Source organism: Brachyistius frenatus, unplaced genomic scaffold (genome assembly GCF_029030835.1).
Source record: "Brachyistius frenatus isolate BFR_SWC_R1_liver_20210118 unplaced genomic scaffold, ASM2903083v1 Contig_73, whole genome shotgun sequence".
Lineage (NCBI taxonomy): Eukaryota > Metazoa > Chordata > Actinopteri > Embiotocidae > Brachyistius > Brachyistius frenatus.
Window position 1 is genome coordinate 709350 of NW_027210672.1, and position 18261 is coordinate 727610.

The 18261-nt window shown below is 41.5% G+C and overlaps 3 protein-coding genes across 4 annotated transcripts; all 3 read right to left on the reverse strand.

Annotated features, from left to right (window-relative positions):
* Positions 1 to 2967: 2967 nt before the first annotated feature.
* On the reverse strand, positions 2968 to 6478 carry mrpl48 (mitochondrial ribosomal protein L48). Of its 2 annotated transcripts, none has more exons than XM_069708071.1 (8): positions 6304 to 6478; positions 5844 to 5896; positions 5124 to 5155; positions 4916 to 5001; positions 4196 to 4365; positions 3935 to 4037; positions 3729 to 3818; positions 2968 to 3266 (listed from the first exon to the last, which is right to left on the reverse strand). In XM_069708071.1, exons 1-8 carry the CDS (start codon positions 6322 to 6324, stop codon positions 3189 to 3191), a joined length of 633 nt encoding a protein of 210 aa, XP_069564172.1. In that variant the 5' UTR covers positions 6325 to 6478; the 3' UTR covers positions 2968 to 3188. The 2 variants fall into 2 exon arrangements, with proteins under 2 accessions (XP_069564172.1, XP_069564171.1); XM_069708070.1 differs by having other exon boundaries at positions 5844 to 5902.
* A 1411-nt stretch (positions 6479 to 7889) lies between these two features.
* On the reverse strand, positions 7890 to 13190 carry LOC138626414 (E3 ubiquitin/ISG15 ligase TRIM25). The gene is made up of 7 exons (XM_069708057.1): positions 12431 to 13190; positions 11891 to 11996; positions 10769 to 10864; positions 9727 to 9960; positions 9388 to 9410; positions 8969 to 9117; positions 7890 to 8667 (listed from the first exon to the last, which is right to left on the reverse strand). The coding sequence occupies exons 1-7, from the start codon at positions 13060 to 13062 to the stop codon at positions 8369 to 8371; spliced, it is 1539 nt and encodes a 512-aa protein (XP_069564158.1). The 5' UTR covers positions 13063 to 13190; the 3' UTR covers positions 7890 to 8368.
* Positions 13191 to 15860: 2670 nt separating this feature from the next.
* On the reverse strand, positions 15861 to 17885 carry LOC138626420 (sterile alpha motif domain-containing protein 9-like). The gene has a single exon (XM_069708063.1). It carries the CDS (start codon positions 17642 to 17644, stop codon positions 16583 to 16585), a length of 1062 nt encoding a protein of 353 aa, XP_069564164.1. The 5' UTR covers positions 17645 to 17885; the 3' UTR covers positions 15861 to 16582.
* Positions 17886 to 18261: the final 376 nt, after the last annotated feature.

Sequence of the window (18261 nt, forward strand, 5' to 3'; positions counted from 1 at the left end):
TATTTCCTCTTTTTAGTTCTTAAAAACATCCTTGTTCGACGCATAGTATCACTTCAATGCAATCAGAAATATAATGGAATAGAAGGAGTTCATATTAACTCTGCAGATAGGTAGGTATTTACTTTATTAATCCCCAAGAGGAATTTTTTTTCGCTACAGCAATAAGATAATAATAGAATAATAAAAAGCAATAAAATAGCAGTAAAAAAAATATTAAATATAAAATGCACAGTATATACAGTACAGTATATATCTATATATGTTATATACAAACAACCAAGAATCTAAATAAACAACTTGCGCTGAGGCATTGGAAGCTTGACGTCATAATCACAGCAGAAAAAAAATAACAACTGCTTATGAATGATTGGTCTAATCCACGCACGGCCAACACTACATCACTACGTTAGGTGTATTCTGCACACACCCGGATACCTGCACTTTCACTGTTTAGCGGATTTGCATTCCTGTCTCGTTTTTTTTTTTTTTTTTTTTACCATCAAGCGTCATCGTCTTTTTTATTTTGAATAAGAACTGTATTAAACGAGACGTAACTTTATAGTGTAGACAAGTACTCATTATGTCGTATAGAAAAAGCAATAGCAATGTGGAAATAATAGGACAGCAGAATAACAAATAAACATAGATGGATTTAAATACATAAATTCCCCTGATGCAAATAAGTCGTAGGAGAAAAAGATAAAAAAAAAAACATAAGTCAAGCACCGCCGTCTCATTTCTTCATATTGTAGTTACAAATTTTGGTTTGATAAATTACATTAAGACCGTTTAACTTTTTTTTTTTTTTTTTTTTAAAGTAGAGGCAATTAATGCCGAATATGTTTTTAAAGTCATAAACGCGTTTTACATGTGATTTCTATTTTTTTTTTTTTTTTTTTTTTCAAGCGGATTAAAACAACACTTCGGGAAAACATCTACTTAACGTCTAACGCGTCGTGAATTAATTAATGTTATTTCTTGTCATTATAAAATATGGCAAAAGTTCAAAGTAAGACGTGCACATCTCACCTTCTCCTCACCCTGTTGATGTCGACGCTCCACTGAGTGATCACCTCTCGACTCTTGCTTTCCTCGTCCCACCTCAACTTTTAGTTTCGTTTCGGCCAAAACCGTCCTGACTGCACCGAAGGAGTCTTGCAACACATAAATCGAGGTTCCCTCGAAAAATGAACAGCACACAGGCTCGTGCTAAAACATGGAACAAGTCTTTTTCTTTTTCTTTATGTTCGTGCATTTAAAGTATAAAAAAAAAAAAGAAGCAGTAATGGGTCAGAAAAACAGTGCAACATCAACTTGAGGTTGTATACAACATGTCATCATTATGTGAAAAGAAACGGTGTGAAAGTCAATGTTGTGTTACTCCATGTTTTGTATTAAACCAGGAAGGATATTTGTTAATGGTAGTTCATGGAAACCTTTTCTCCAACTGAAGACTGGTGTTTCATAATGCAAGACAGGAAGGGTTTGTCTCCTTACTTATCCTTAAATCCTCTTTAATCTCCAAGATCTTTTTTTTCCACTTTGGTTTAATCAAGCCGGCTAAAACGTGACATATCTGAGCGAGTGTGTTAAATGTATTATTTAAAATCATTGTTTGGCGTGAACACACAGAAGTTGAGTTTTCCCAAAGTTGTATTTGACTTTGTTCAAACTGTCAGTCCAAAGCTGATCTATACTAGGTCATAAAAGCAGCATCTCTGATATGTTTATCTGAAGACATTCATGTGGAAAAAAAAGAAAAGAAAAGTAAAGAGGGCATATTGATAGATCCTCTTCCCTGTTTCCTGTGATCTCTTTATCATCAGTATCTACCCCTTCAAACTTTTATAAAAAAAAATTAAAAAAAACTATTCAGACACATTAATTACACATTAAGTATACTGTTAATAACTATATAGCTTTTGTGGAACAGCAGCCATGCAGCTACTGCAATTATGATATGTCAAATACAAAGTGAAGAGGTGTCGTCATCATCATCATCATCATCATCTCCTTGGGGATTCAAGACCAGTTAAGGCCATCAGTCCACTTGAGGGTACCAAATGTAAAGTGTGATGAAGTCTGAAAAAGGAAAGAGGCTTTGGTGGTTGGAAGGAACAAACACAGGACTTTAACCCCGATGATGGTGCTCGAATCAAAATCGGTGTCGGCATGGACTTCGTACGTACAAAGACCATCTGATCCCTGTTTCAGTAGCCTCAAAATCGTCGGTGTTTCTGGTCAGCAACAGCCTGTCCAAATAAAGTGGGCAAATAAAGCTGTAAACTGACGAATAAACTTGCCTTGCCTTGACCACGATGAGTCTTAATGAGCTTCTTTGTTCTGTTGCCGCTCTACTTGAAAAACAGTATTTCCTCTCTGCTACTTTGAATACTTTTTGTGCTTCCAGTTTCATTTGTGGGAAAAAAAAAAAAAAAAAAAAAAAGAGCTGCTAATTGCCGTGTCAGTACTTTGCTCAGACCTGTTACATACAGTCTGTTGCCCACACGTTTCACTCACAAGGAGTTGTGAAATAAACACTTTCTAAACAGGACTGTGTAACGACAGTGAAGGCGGTGGGTAAAAGGTCGGTGTGCTGCAGAGCTCCATGTCAGAAGGTTTGAGGAGCTGCCTGTCCACAAATATACTTTTTGTTTTTTTAAAGATTTTGATTTCCGTAAATAGTTAATAGTTGATTTTTCTTTTTTTGGGGTTCCACATTTTCAGTCCGGCCGGAAATGACATGCGAGGTCAAACGGGCAGGTGAAAGTTTCAGAAGTTTTCTGTGGAGAGCAGAAACGTATAAATCTGAATAAAAGTGTCGAGATTGGGTTTTAAATGAACTAATACACCTGATAATTGTAATTTCCATTTTTGTTTTAAACTCTTTCAGGCTGTACACAAACACTTCAAAATCTATTAGGGACAGAATTGAAGCATTAAAATATGACAACGTTTTCTGTTGGAAAGAAGAATTTTTTTTTTTAAAAACAGGTAGGTTTTTATTTTCCAAAGGTTACAGAAGAATTGCCGGCGTGAATGTGTGCAGTTACTTCAATGCAATAATCACCTTCAACAGCATTTAGCTGAGGAAGAACGGGCAATAAATAAATTCAAACGGGTGTACATTTTCCTAACGAGATGGAAAGTTGGTGGCACGCACAGTTTTGGAAAAACTTGAGAATGTCCTATTGGTTGACCTGTGCCATGAGCCCGTCCAGCTCGGGACGAGCCTTGAACCGTGCGTGGAAATCAGCCTCGGTGTGCTGAGAGGGAAAGAAGGAGGGCAAGAGGTGAATTATTACTGAAAATATGACAACCCTCAATTAGAATAACTGTTTTACATCAAGGTTTCATATTCAAATTCATTCCAACAAAGTTTTAACATAATATTTAATCAAGACGGGTTTTGATTGGAGTCAAACTGCATTGAGGTGATTTTATTGTCGGGATGTGTTGGTTAATAATAATAATAATAATAATAATAATAATAAACATCGGTATGTTTTTCCATCATTTGGGTAAAACAGCACAACGTAATAATAATAGAAAATAGTGGACCGCGTCTAACAATTATTCTCATGATCAATCTAGTGTTTTCTCCATTATTTATTAAGCCAATCAAATTCCAGAAAGAAAATCCCTCTGATAGCAGAGCATGAGGTGACCTCGTCACGTTTTGTTTTGTCCGAGCAACGTTTAAAATAGCTGTATTCATGCTGACTCACCTCCTTCACAGACAGCTGAACTCCCTCCGGTTGGTTCTGCAACAGGACGTCCATGAAGACGGGACACAAGGTGGCGTCCAAACTGCTCAGCTGGACAGACAACGAGGTTGAACAGTCGGGGATTCATATCTCGGGGAACGAACGCGGGCTGGAGTAAAGACCAGTACAAACAGATAAACAAAACAAAACAACGGGCTGAGTTTCACCTGGACAACTCGTTCGTGAGTCTTCAGGACGGCGTCGACGTACGCCTTGGTGCCCGGCTCTTGCATCAGCATGACCTCCGTGGTCTTGGTTGGCAAAGCGTAGCTGCATGAGGAAAAAAAAAAAAGCAGGAAGAAGAGCGTCGTTGAAATACGACATTATTCTACGGGACTGAAAACGTGACACGGGACGACTCAACGAATGCGAGCGGACGAGCGTGCTTTCGTTGGACGGATCCGTATTAATGTGGTCGATGTCCGCACCTTTCTGACACTTTGATGGCGAGCCGGTTGCACAGGTTGTGGACGTACTGGGAGTAATGCTCCACCACCGTCATGTCGTAACCCGACACTTTCACGCTCAGAGTGCCGTACGCCGCATCCGTCGCCGCCACGATCTGCTTCATCTGCTGCTTGTCTTTCTTCTTCTTCGGCTGAAACGAAACGAAACAAAAGACGCCGACATCCGCGATCCGTCATTCAAACCGGCGGGATTTGTTGTTTTTTTTCTTTATGGTTTTGTCCAGATCAGAACTGGACGCCTTCAGTTTAACCCGGCGACGGCTGAGTGTTTCGTGGATTATATGAATGGATCTCGTGAAAGACTCCCAATTTGAAAGACTTTCGTGAATGGTTGTCCGCAACCACGTTTTTACAATTAGCCAGAATTAATGTTGTCTTTAACCCGTAAGGGGGTTTTACGTCGGTACTAGTTTTGTTATTTTTAGCTCCGTTTTGTCTTTTTCGGGTCATTTATTCCGTTATTTTCTGATCAACATTCATCAGCGAGGATGTGAAAACTGTCGTGTACATGCGTTTGTTTGTTTTTTTTGTTGTTTTTTGCAGGATAAATTCAACCTTGAACGTTTACTTATCTCGTGCTCTCACAGGTTAAGTTGTTACTCTTTTACAGCTCGTTAAGATGGAGATTCTTCTTTTTTTTTTTTTTTCTCCCAAAAATGTAATTAGTCCTCAAGTTCTTACCGCTTCTTTGGTCACAAGATGCCTCCACTTTCCGATCCCGTGGGTCGGCCTGCTTTTGTATTGTCTGTCGTTCACAGAGGCGGCGCCTGGAGGTGACAAAATGTCCATTCAAAACACACACGGCGAGATTATCTGGCAGAAGCTACACGGAGTCAAATCTTCATTGAAAAGATAAGCGGCCGATTCTTCTCGTCTTTTGAATACTTACACCAGACAGGATGCCGGACGGATGGCGAGGTCCTGGAAAGATGGAAGGATCAGGATTAGCTTCTCCTCCGCTTCAATCACCTGCATGTGTTTTCATTTTCAAAATCCCCGTCGCGACAGCAAACGACAAACAACCACGACAGCAAACTCAGACCAGCAACCTACACGCTGAAAATGGTCCGCTCTGCGGGGGCTTAGCCATGTTGACATCAGGCCTTACCTCTCCAAAGTGAGACGACTTCATCACCATTTTGGGAAAAGCCCACATATAACTGCAGTGAACCGGTCAAGTGAATCGTTGCCGCCGTTCGTACGCCCCCAATTTACAGGACAGTTCTGCTTTATTCCACCTGCGGTCCTTCGATCTCTCGCACCGGTAACGTGATGAATATTTTACTCTCCAAATTAATTAATTCCATTAATGTGGAAATGTGGTAATATTGCAAAAAAATAAAAAATAAAAAATAAAAAAAGAAGAAAGAAACTACACCGGGTAAAAGTCACAAAAACGCGCAACGGTCAGGAGGGTTTTTAAGTGAAGCCGGAACATATTCGGAAAAATATGATGGCAAATGTTAAATATAATACCCAAACAGTTGCTTCACGCACTGAACTCACTTTGTGTTTTATCCCCAAATCACGTGACCTTCTTCAATCTCTGCAGTTATAAATGATAAGTCTTTAAATCAGGCCACATGAGGATCAAAGAAGAACATCTCACCGGCATAACGCAAGAGCTTGATTCAGCGCAAACGCCTGTTGTGTCCCAGACACCTGCAACTGGACAAAACAGAATAACATCAGCTGTCAACGTTTATTATACATGAATTCAAACATTTAATCGTGTAACATTGTCACTTTCTGTCTTTTTATTTATATTTGTGAAGGCAACATAATTGAGGGGGGGGGGGATCAGCTGATTAACCAACAACAATAATAATAATAAAAAAAATGTACTGCTCTGGTTATGGCATTTATACCGGACCAGGAAAAAAATAAAATAAAAATACAGGATACTCGTGTTATAATAAACAAAAGTTAAGGAGTTTGAGACCCATAAATCTATCTGAACGTTCACACCCGGTGAGAAATAACGGATTAAATCGGTGCGACACGTGCTCACTGAAGCTTTGATGTTGTGACCTCTGACAAGACTACAGACAAAACCAACGTGACGTCACCTTTCGGAGGGCTGCGTTCATAGCTCCGCGTCTTTCGTCGGATACTGACAGAGAGAAGCGAAGTCTGTGCGTCGAAGAGGGATTAAATAAACTACATGGAGCGAGAATAATTAATGCCCCCAAAACACCGGAGGAGGGGACACACACACACACACACACACACACACACGCAATTCGTACTACATCCGCTGACCCCGGAAGTGCTTACGGGAAATTGGTCCGTCGGCAAAGCACACAGGAGCCGAAGGTTCCTAGGACCGGTGACGTCACCGCGGGTACGAGGAATAAAGTAACACTCGGGCTTTGTGCACACACTCTATTATGTCCCGGTCGAGAATGGAAGGTTATTTAATGTGTAAAATAAATGTTAATATTAAATTTGAATGTAAAAATGTTATCACATATTTTGAACACGAAAATCTATAATCCCGAGTTCATTGTAAATGCATTAATCCTCCACGGCAAATTCTTCACTCACAAATGTAGAATGTCAAAAATCTCCCCCGACTGCACCGGATTTTGGGGTGAATTTAAAGATTATATCAAGACTTTCAAACGGATTAATACTGAGAAAAGTAAGAAAACTGTCCAACTGTACAAAGAAATTCTGTGTCAAATTTTCACGTTATGCCGTCAAATAAATGTAGTTGAAGAACAACGCTGAAATGTAGCAAAGTGGAAGTATTAGCAGCATCAAAAGGAAATACTCAGGTTAAGTATAAGTACCTCAAAATTGTACTCAATAGTCATAAAGGAAAACTTGATACGTGTGCACATTCAACAGGCTTTATTACTATTATTATTGTTATTATTATGTAATCACCTTTTCAGTTTGGCCGCTCACAAAATCCCACGTATCAAGATGAAAATCCCCTTTTAACATTCAAATATTTCAGGCCCAGCATATCTTTTTTTTTGTAGTAAAGTGCAAAAATCCAACACCACCTGAAACTGATATTTTAAGAATAATATACGACCTGTGCATAGGAACAATTGACATTTTCATAAAATAATGCGTGGACTGCTTTAGAAGCACAACTATGAAAAGCAGAGTCATTCTGTAGCCTTTGTAAACTCTTTATAAAGCATTGCATTCCTTTTTTTTTTTTTTTCCGAACGTCATGCCGAGTATCCACGCACGCACACGCACACACACACACACACACACACACACACACACACACACACACACACACACACACACACACACACACACACACACACACACACACACACACACACACACACTTTATCTTTGGCTTGCAATGTTTAGCATGAAACAATCACAACCCCACAGACAGGACTTGTTGGCTGCGTTTTCTTCTTCCTTCTTCGGGTCGAATACGCCGACACGGGTCTCGACCTGCTTCGAGGGCCGCCGATCGAAAGGCTTTCTGCGGTGATGCAAAACTGGGAAACTCGAGGATTTCAAACTGTTTCTGATCTACGCTTTGTTAAATGTCAGGAAAAAATAAGCTCCGAGGCTGCGTCTGCGACCGAGCTCTCTCCGCACCTGTCGTCGTATCAAAAAATTAATGTGAAACCAGCGAAAGTTCTCGAAACGAACTCCATCGAATCTATCGATATTTTGTAAAGTTGTTTTGTTTTTATTATTATTAGCAGAGCGGTAGAAAATCTGGCATCACGGGACATGCAAAAAGTTGTTCCCCTATCCCCCCCAAAAATTTCCATTTCAATCCCTCCAGCCACGTTCTGTCATTGTACAATCGTGTGTGTACGTACTGTGTTCAGCAAATGTCTAATCTAAAGCACCTTAATAACGTTTAGCAGGATGCAACACGGGTTTAGCACGAGATTCACAACGAGTTCGTTTAATGTCCAGCTGAGTCGAAGCTCCGTTATCGACCCGCTGCTGTCTCTGCAGGGTTTGAGGCAAAATGTGGCAGCTGCTGGAGTTTTCATCTGTACACACTGAAGGAGAAGATGGGTGCGAAGCCGATGTCGGAACCTGAACGTCTGTTTCCTTCATGCACGGTTTAAGGATTCAGATTCAAAGTGCTTCAGTAGTTGTAAAAATATTTGTGTACAAAAATCCCATCCTGGGTTAAACCCCTCTCTCCTCCTCCTCGTCTTCTTCTCCATCCTCCTCCTCCTCCTCTTCCTCCTCCTCCTCCTCCTCCTCCTCTTCTTCCTCCTCGGGGCTGTAAAGGTCATCGACCGGCTCGCTGTGATCGTGCACTTCCCCCTCCTCTTCCTCCTCCTCGTCTTCCTCCTCCTCCCCCTCGCTCCTCATTTCCTCCTCGCTGCTGTCGTCGTCGTCGTCGTCGTCGTCCTCCTCCTCCTCCGCGGCCTCTTGCTCGGTATCGTCCTGCTCCTCTTCCTCCTCAGAACCCGACAGATGACCTGATGGGTGGAACAAAATAAAACAAACAACAACAACAACAACAAAAAAACAGTTTAAAAAAAAAAATCCATGTTTCAATATTTATCATCAGTCCCTCCAGGATTTCCAGGAGTTTTTTTTTTGTGATCGTTGCGATCATAAATGCTCGGTTTTCCGTCGGATTTTCTAAAAAATTGGGACGTAATTTGCGGATTCTTAAGTACGTTTTTTTTGCAAGATCCTGCAAATATTGTGGAGATCGCTTGAATTTCCCATGATTTCCTGGAGGGACTGTATTAAACTACGTGAAAGTTTTCCTACACAGGGAGTTGATGGCGGCGATGATGTGTCCCGGTAGATCGTCCTCGAGGAACTTTCTCATTTCCTCTTCCATCATCTCTCCGAGAACGTCCGTCTCCATGTCGACATACTCGGGGTAAAACATGATCTTCCTCACCTGCCTGCGGCACCTAAAACACACACACACACACACACACGCACACGCACACGCACACACACACACACACACAATGATACGTCTATAAACTGACTAGTTTCCCTTGAAAAATGACGAATACAATTAAACACAGCGGATTTTATGCTTGTTTGTGAGATATGACAGTAAATTGAATATCTTGGACTGTTTGCAAACTGTTTTCAGACGTTATATAAACTAAATCATTAATTCATCGACTGAGAAATGATAATAAAGACTGAATCAATACGAAAGCAGCACTTACTGTTTTCCTGTTGACCTGTATGCCTGAAAAGAGAACAAAAGTAGATGTTTAAACACACAAAAAGCCGGTTTCAAAAATAGGCAAAACTGCGGCCATATAAATAATAATAAATACAACTGAAAATGAAAAGTACAAATGTGTAGGTGGGGCCAGACGGAGGGAGTCTCTTAAAAAGGTCAGCTACAAATATATTACAAATGTGCAGCCGACATCGTTTTTGTCACAGTTTCTTTTCAGGGCTTTAAACGTTCCTGTTAAATAAATTAAAACTCCCAATGTATGTTTGAAATATTTAGTTTCACAGTTTACAGCCGGACAGCGTCGAGCGCCGCGTCCCACCTCGATGAAGCGGAACGGGTCGTTTTCCTGCATGAGGCTTTCGATGCCACAGCGGACTTCCTGCAGTCGCGCCTGGTCCTGAGAGATCTTGGAGATGTTCTTCTGAATCGCCCGCCCGTTCATGTCGCAGTGAGCGCCCGAGCACTCTTTCAGTTTCATGACGAAGCGCAGTACTTTGGCCTTCATCTCCTCGCCGAGTCTCAACAAGCACTGGTCCGAGTCGTCCATGAACTTCTACATGAGGGGAGCGACGGGGAGGAGAAGAGGAAGACCACAGTAGGAAAAGTACACTGTAAAACATTACACGGGAATCTTGTCGAATCAACCAGTGCGTTTTTATATTTTTATAAACTTAAAATTTCTAATTTTCATTTCAAGATTGAGTTTTTTTTATTTGAAATAATTAAAACCAAATAAGCATTCATTTCTAATGAACTTGGAACAAATTATTCTATTTTTGTAGTAACTCTTAACTCTGTGTGAAGCGGCTGGGAGACATAATTTCTCATGCGTTTTTTCTTCTTTTTTTTTTACTTTTAGCTTTATAAATCAAGTTAAACAGAGGTCGCATGTGTTTGCGCAGCACAGTTTCACACTTTGTAATTTTGAACAGCGGAGCCAGAGAAAACGCACCACTTCCCCCCCCCGCGGCCTCTTTTTAGCTGTCCATGGTGCTGAAAAGCTCCTAATCTCCCCTCCTCTTCCTGAGTTATGGTGCTGAATCATGAGCATATACATTATTTTTTTTTTTTTTTTTGCAAAACATCCTTCTTGAAGTTGAAGGTGAAGTTGACCTTTGACCTTTTTGTATATAAAACATCACTACTTCCTCATTTAATCCTATTAGACATTTGTGTGACGTTTTGTCATAATTGGCACGTAAATTGATTAAAGTTATGGCCAAAAATGTGTTTTTGTGAAATCACGGTGACCTTTGACCACTAAAACTTAATCAGTTAATTCTTCAAGTGAACATTTGGTGAAATATTGAACTGTTCTTCTAATTTGACCACCGTGCAGAATTTCAAACGTGTCCTTTTACCTTATTCTGTCTCTCCTTCTCCTTCTGCTCCTGGAGTTTTTTCTCTGCCAGGCTGTACTTCCTCTCTACCCGGTACAGCTGCTTTTCCAGCGTGCCCTGGTGGACATAAACATTATTCTTGTGTTATTATTTTTGGGGGGGGAGGGGGGACATTTTGTCACGAGCTAACAGCAGGGACAGCAGGGAGCTGTTGGTATCATCAGTACATTATTTTACATGGTACAATACTGCAATTACTCTTTTCCTTATTCTGTTCAATCTCAGCTCCGATTAGTTTTTCTCATCTACGTTGACTTTGACGTCGTATATCTTAAAAGTAAGGTGGCCCTGAGGGTCAAAACGCAACAACATTTCAGAAAATCACCAAAACAGTTCGACTTTTCACGAAACACAGATCTTTGCGAAATGTTTTAGCGTTTTGCGAAATGTTTATTTGTTTTGTAAAATGTTTTTGTGAAATATTTTGTCTCGCAAAACTTTCGTATGATTAAATCGGAGCGGAAAAACTATCACAAGCCGGCAAACCGAACACGTGGTGGATTCCCCTGAGACAGAAACATTAGAGGGGAATCCATCACGTGGAGGATCTTTCATTATCGTGTTTTTGAGCAAAACATTGCTCAAGAATTTCTGTTGAAATGATTTGTATTAGGGTGTTTAACTTATCAAACATTCAAACGGGATGCGGAGTGAATTTCCGCAGCAGTGAACTGGAAGAGTTTCAACTTCACAGTCTGTTCAGGGGAATGAAAGAACAGGAAGTGGATTCATCCCCCTGACAGAGAGCCCACAGAGTCACGTGACTCTTTTCGTTCATTCACAGACGGCCAAACAACTGACTGTGTTCATTCATTAGGATTCCAGATCCATCACAGGACTTCGTCCAAGCCAAACAATGAAGAGGTAGTTCAACTGAAGGGAACAGGATGCTAAAACGCTCTCTGAGCTCTGGTGCTGCAGCAGATTTATTTCAGAGTGACATCATCTTAATAAGAATGCAACAAACACTTATGGCTGTGTAGGATGCAGAGGCGGGGTTAGTGGAGCGGACCTATCGATACCGTTGTTGTTATGACGATAATAAAGCGAGGGAAGAAACCGTGACGCTGGTGAAAAGCGTACCTTGAGATCTTTCATGGTGTTTTTCAGCGTCTTGATAGCGTGTCCCGAGTGTCCCTCGATGGTGCAAGCGTTGCACACGCATATCTTGTCATCCAGGCAGAAGTATCTGCATTCGCAAACCAAAGAAAAAAAACTGGGTCCAGATAAATATTACGATATTACGACTGGTTCTAAGATTTGCTGCTGCTTTTTTTTGTGTGTGACATACAATTTGACAGAAAACTGAATATGTTGTGGATTTGGATTGACGGTCAGACGTCAGACCAGCGGCTCGTGGAAATTATAATTTCGACATATTTTCCCAACAACACAAATAACTGTGACCAGAGACAAGAATCAGCAGAATAATCGACAATGAAAATCAGCTGCAGTTTCAACCCCATAAACACAAACACCGCTCCGGACAGGAAACCAGCAACAACAGATATAAAACACACTTTTTAAAAGCCTTGTGGGACAGAGAAAAAGCAGAATTGCACTCCTACATGGAACAGACGTGGTTTTTTAAAACATGAATACTATAAATAAATGCCCTTCTACCTGTATATCTCATCGTGATCAGGGCACTTCCTCTTCCAGAAGTCGTTCATCGGATCTGTGAGAGGATGCTCGCGGAACGCCGGCAGCTCCAGATGTGGCTTTATGTGCTCCTGGCACATGGACACCTCGCACTTCAGGCACGTCTTGACTGCGAACATGGCGGCGGCGGCGGCGGCGGCGGCCTCCTGCGTGTCGTCGCCTTCCTGAGAAACAGAAGCAGCAGAAGACGCGTTCCCGCCGTCGTCGCCGCTCGCCGCCTCGGTGGCGAGCGGCGGGCAGTAGTCGCACGGAACGGCGAACGCGCTCCTGGCTTGCTGCGCCGTCAGCGAAGACGACTTCAAATCCCTGGACTGCGAAGCTGTGGCGGCTGCGGTGCGCCTGTGACGGTAGTCGTCGGCGATATTGGCAAGCTTGAAGTTTTTCTGAAAGGAGGTGCCGCACCGGTGGCTGTCGCGGCACTCCGGGCAGCGGAAGCGGCCCCGATCCGCCTGCCGCTTCAGCCGATCGAGGCAGGCCTTGCAGAAGTTGTGCCCGCAAGGGAGCAAGTGGGGGTCGCGGTACAAGTCCAGGCACACCGGGCAGGTGAGCTCCTCATGCAGGACGCTGGACTGCTCCGACTGGGCCGAGGCCATGTCGAGATCCAGGCTGCCAGGCCGGAGAGGTGAGCTGGAGGCGGCCGGACGTGGAGCGAGATGACAGAAGTGGAATCGGGGGGGTGGTGGTGGGGAAAGAGATGGAAAAGGGAAGACAAGGGAGAGGAGTGACGACAGCTGGTTTCCTGATGCAGACTCTTCGCCTCCTGGAAGTGTGTTGCTGCTGAAACAGACGGAAAAAAGAAAGAAAGGCTCGTAAGAAAGTAGTTACTGAACAACTTTGTGTTTTTAACTCGTCACACGTCAGGAAAGGCTGATATTACATGTCGCTAAATGATCAGGGAATTTGCGACGGCCATTTTTCGCCACTTTCTAGCATTTCATAGAGGAAACAAAATTATGGATTTAATGAAAAGAGAGACAACTAATGATTATTATTATTATTATTATTATTATTATTATTATTATTATTATTGTCAATTCCTGTATTAGTTGTCTTTTGATGCATTATTTAGATGTAAAATGTTCAGAAAAAAGGGTGAAATCACAGTTTCCCAGAACCCGAGTTGATGTCTTTAAATTGCATTTCCTGTCAGACTTACAGTGCAAGACAGTAAAATATTCAAATGAACGTGAACACCAAACGGAGAAAAGCAGCAAACCCTCACTTAGAAAAGCTGGAAACTGCAAGAACCTGGTATTTGTGCTTGATAAATACCTGAACTGCTGGGAAGATGGTTTTCATTTGTTAAGACACTCGTGGATGAATTGATTTATGGTTTCACCCTCATTAGTTGCAAGACTTAATTTACATAATTCAATCACGAGTCAATTAATTGATGAGCTGTTTTGACACCTTGTGCTTTCAGTGATTTAACCATTTTTTTTTCAAGCAAAAATATTATGAATTCACAAGTAAAAGTCTCTCAAACTTAAAAAAAAAAAAAAAAAAAAAAAAGTGGCTGTTTTCCAATAGTTCATTTCAATAGTAATCTGAACATAAAACAAGCAAAAAAAAAAAAAAACAATACATTTTCCTAGTTTTACTGACCTTTTATCGACAAAACGATTGAATACTTGAGGAAATAATCCACAAATCAATCTAGGTCATTGAAGTAACGGCAGTAAACATGCTCGTACTATCTGTAACCGAGCCATAAAAGTAAATCAATAACTTATTTGAAGTGCATTACGACCACACGTGACACTGGACCACTGTAACTTCCTTCTTCTTGTCTTAAGTTTCAAACGAAAAGGATGAAGACGTCATTAAAAAAAAAAACCTGCTGTGACTTCGGGCCTCGTTGCTTGAACTTGTTGAAATCCGTTTTTTAAAGACCGTGACCTCAAATCTGACCAGGAAACACCGCCGAGCCGCTCCGTGTTGTTTACACCACCCCCACCACCACCACCACCCCCATCCCGTTGTTCCCCGCCCGGTTTCCAGTCCTCCAACTGTCACATTAAAAGGCCCGTGAAGCTGCCCAGAAAGCCGGCGACATTAACACGACGTCCCGTTTCCATGCGGCGGTTCTTCCCGACGGCAGCTGAACGGGGGCCAACCGACAATTAGCTCTCTACGACTCTAATCTCCCGGCGGTTGAGTCGCAAAACACGACACAAACAAGCACTTATGGCTTCTTACCTCGATGACATATATATATATATATATATATATATATAAATATATTTATATATATATAACGGAGCTCGGGACACACAGCCGGAGGTCTGTATCGCGCAGGATGAGGCCAACGGCTCGAGTCTCCAAAGCCGCGGTGCACCTGTCCGGCCGCGGCTAACACGCGTCACGGACCCGTTGGCTCTGCCTTGTTCCCGCAAACAGGCCAGTTTAGTCCGAGGAGATATTCCTGTCACCGGGCGTTTCGTTTTTTCATCTGGAGCTTTCGGTATCTGACACAAAGGGACAAGCGGACACACACACTCTCTCTCTCACACACACACACACACATACACACACACACACACACACACACACACACCTGAGCCGCACACAAACGGACAGCCGGTGAACTGAAACCGAGCAGGTTGATGCGGGGAAAATGCTGCCTTCAGGGTTCCTCGGAAATTTAGCTTTCAAATTCTGTAAACCCGGTAAAATATCTAACCGCTTGGGTCCGCTGTTGCATAAATGTTGGAAGTTGTTGCTTTCGATAAGTCGTGTGTGTGAGTCCTCAAATATTATGCCTTCTTTTTTTTAATTTTTTTTATTAAGAGGGATGAAGCAAAACGCTGTCACAAATATTGCTTAGGGACTTTTTATTTCTGTTTATTTAGTTCTTCAGTACGATTTTGACATATTTGTGTTTCCATACGCATGCTGCTTTATACTTGTAGTCTAGTATATTTCCCCGACAAATATTGTACTTTTTTTACTGCACTAATTTGACAACTGTTCAAATGATCTCATTTGACCCCAAAAATATTTGAGAAAACCCCAAATGTTTCCAGATTTGTTGTTTCATTGTTTGTCAGGACCCCTCCGATTTATTTTGTGACCCCTGTGTTGGGAACCACTGCGCCAAACTATGTAACAGTTTACAGTATAAAGTCAAACTAAATTCCTGTACTGCAAGAGAAATTTTATGTACAGTATTTTTACACTGCTGTATTGCTTGGGTAAAGGATCCAAGTTCGTCAATTTTTACGTTACAGCAGCATATCCAGGGCAAAGCAATACAAAAAAATACAAAAAAAACATGAAGGAAACTAAAGGCTTCAAAGCTGTAGTTAAGATCTTCAAGAAGAAATGCAAAGCAAAAATACCATTGGAAGCTTATATTTTTATTACCAAAACAACTGCATCCATTTTTTTTTAAATACATTGTCAGAAGTAAATTCTTTGAAAACAGGGTTTTATGTTGGAATACACCAACATAAAAACCTCAAATAAAATGAATATAAGCAGCAACTCCTAAAATATCATATCTGCAAAATCCCATCCAGCCCAATACAACAATTTAACTTTCTTTCTATAAAAGTAGGCCACAAAACAAAACTTTAAAAAAAAAAAAGTCTTATTTTTTTTTTTTTTTTATCTGAATCATAACAGATTTAAAACTGCGTGATTTTTCAGATCTTGTCAAACCAAATGTCACTTTTGGCATTTTCAAACTGATAATTCTTCAATATTTACATTTTGCTACCGAAGTATGATTCAAATATGACGCTAAAGACTCATGGTTAAGATAATGTTGTTTTGAGTCATGGTTAATAAAAATATAAAGATCGAAACCTGAATTTAAAAGAGCATATTTTATACACCCAACCACCTTTTAATTATTTAAACAAAGATAATTTACTGCTTCAAACTTACATTTAAATGTATAAATATATTATACACATTACATATATTATTATACATTAAACAAAACATGTTTTTTTATTTTTTGGCAAACTTTGCTTGTATTTTTTCATGAATCCATGTGTTCCAATCATTTTTTTAAACATTAACAGCGTAGTCTATCCTGTTGTCAAGCTAATGGTTGTTGCGTCTTTATTACGGCCATTGATAATCATCATCGTCATCATTGTCCACCTAGAAGACTACAGGACCCTGAATGGTGAAGCCGAGGTAGTAAAGTCTCAGGGCTGATCCATCTGGTTTAGCTTCTGTTATTGCTTTAGTTTTCTTCCCTCCTACATAGATAAACACTTCCCATGGATTTGTAGAAGGCTCTACCTGGACTGGGAGAAGGATTTCTTGGACTTGTGGGATTTGCCACACTTCCCCACTCCACCACATATCACTGATGCGCTTCATTTTCATCTCAGTTCTTCTATCTTGTTCAGCAGCGAGCTCCGTGTCCACCTGTTCTTCCACGATTGCATCCAACCTTGATTTGTGAATCCACTTGCTCAGTCCGGAGCCTTTTCCCAGAAAAAACAGTGGCAACAGGTAACGGCCTCGGAGGTACTTGGCATACCCGACTCTCTCAAATGCATCCGCCATGAATGTGACGTACCGTTGCAGGTCGATGTTAATCACCAGGCCAGGCTCTTGCGTCGCCTGTTCCTCCGGGCAGAACAACATGAGAACCAAAAGGTAAAACTCAGGGCTTCTGCGCCCGACCTCCGTGTTCAATAATTGGAAGATTATTGCTCGGAGCTCGTGCACCAGGGTGGGCTGAGGAGAGTTGGGCATCTTGTTGCTCAAGATGATGTTGGAGAGGATGTACCTCTCTGCTACTTTGACGTCGTCAGCGTTATTCTCCTGGCTAGTTCTCAAAGTGTCTCGGATTGACTGTAGAGCGTCCGCTGTTATCTCGGCTTCCTCAAATCCTGCACGTCTTCCCTTTGAAATGAAACGGCCCTGATTCAGACGATCAAGAAGGCCCGGAAAGCTGGTGGACTCAGCTGCTGTTTGCCCTGTGTAGTGTTTATAACACTCTGCAACATCCTTCCAGAAGAATTTTGGCTCTAAGGAGGTCATGTCCAGCCTGGAGTAGGTCAGATACCATTCAAAAAACTCAAACTTGGCTTCAACTTCTTCTTTCAAGTTTATTTGAACACTAGCATAGTCGTTGCCCAGTTTCTCGAAGACTATCTTTGCCACTTGAATGAAACCAAAAAGACCTCTGTTGTTGAAGTTATCTGACATGCTTACAGTGTCAGCTATGTCATGCCTTTCTGGGCCCTCTTCTTGCTCAGCTTTCTTCTCCACATCTTTAAAAGCTCGCAAGGCCTCTGTCGCACAATGCAAAATATTCTGCACTTGACAGGCTCTCACACGTCTCTTATAAACCTGTCCAAGAGTGTCAGCCACGTACGAGTTCTTTGGAGCTCTTTCAATGGCTGTCTTTGCCCAAATTTTTGCTTTGTCACTGTCATTTTTGTTGTTATATAGACGAGAAATGGTTTGAGGAAAACTGGGGTTCTGTCTGAATTTATCTGAAGCCGTTTTCAACACAGAGACTGCATGGACCAATCTCTCTTTTTCCAAAATATCGGTGATCAACAACGAGAAGAGCTCTTTACCCTTTTTCCCCATTTCTCTCTTTGTGAGCAAATCTTTGATGTGTTGGACGATGTCTGGTTGCGGCTGATCTCCGCAAAGAAAGGACATCAAAAGCTTCGCTGTATTGCTTCGGGTAACTCCGGAGTCAGCGAGTCGCTCCACAACATTCTGTGCAATCACTGGGTCAATACGCACGTTTTCAGATGTGTCAATTAGTTCAGTAAATGGCTCCATTCTTTGTTTGAAGGGGGGGCCTCCGT

What these genes read in the sequence shown, in the direction of transcription:
- mrpl48 (XM_069708070.1), bottom strand. Translation starts at nt 6,324, where the DNA reads ATGAACGCAGCCCTCCGAAAG. An exon ending in ATCTTGTGACCAAAGAAGCG is followed by an intron (nt 4,366 to 4,915) that starts GTAAGAACTTGA and finishes GTTTCGTTTCAG; the next exon opens with CCGAAGAAGAAGAAAGACAA. An exon ending in GCCATCAAAGTGTCAGAAAG is followed by an intron (nt 4,038 to 4,195) that starts GTGCGGACATCG and finishes TTCCTCATGCAG; the next exon opens with CTACGCTTTGCCAACCAAGA.
- LOC138626414 (XM_069708057.1), bottom strand. Translation starts at nt 13,062, where the DNA reads ATGGCCTCGGCCCAGTCGGAGCAGTCCAGCGTCCTGCATGAGGAGCTC. An exon ending in ACACCATGAAAGATCTCAAG is followed by an intron (nt 10,865 to 11,890) that starts GTACGCTTTTCA and finishes TATGTCCACCAG; the next exon opens with GGCACGCTGGAAAAGCAGCT. An exon ending in AGAAGGAGAGACAGAATAAG is followed by an intron (nt 9,961 to 10,768) that starts GTAAAAGGACAC and finishes CCCCTCATGTAG; the next exon opens with AAGTTCATGGACGACTCGGA.
- LOC138626420 (XM_069708063.1), bottom strand. Translation starts at nt 17,644, where the DNA reads ATGTCAGATAACTTCAACAACAGAGGTCTTTTTGGTTTCATTCAAGTG.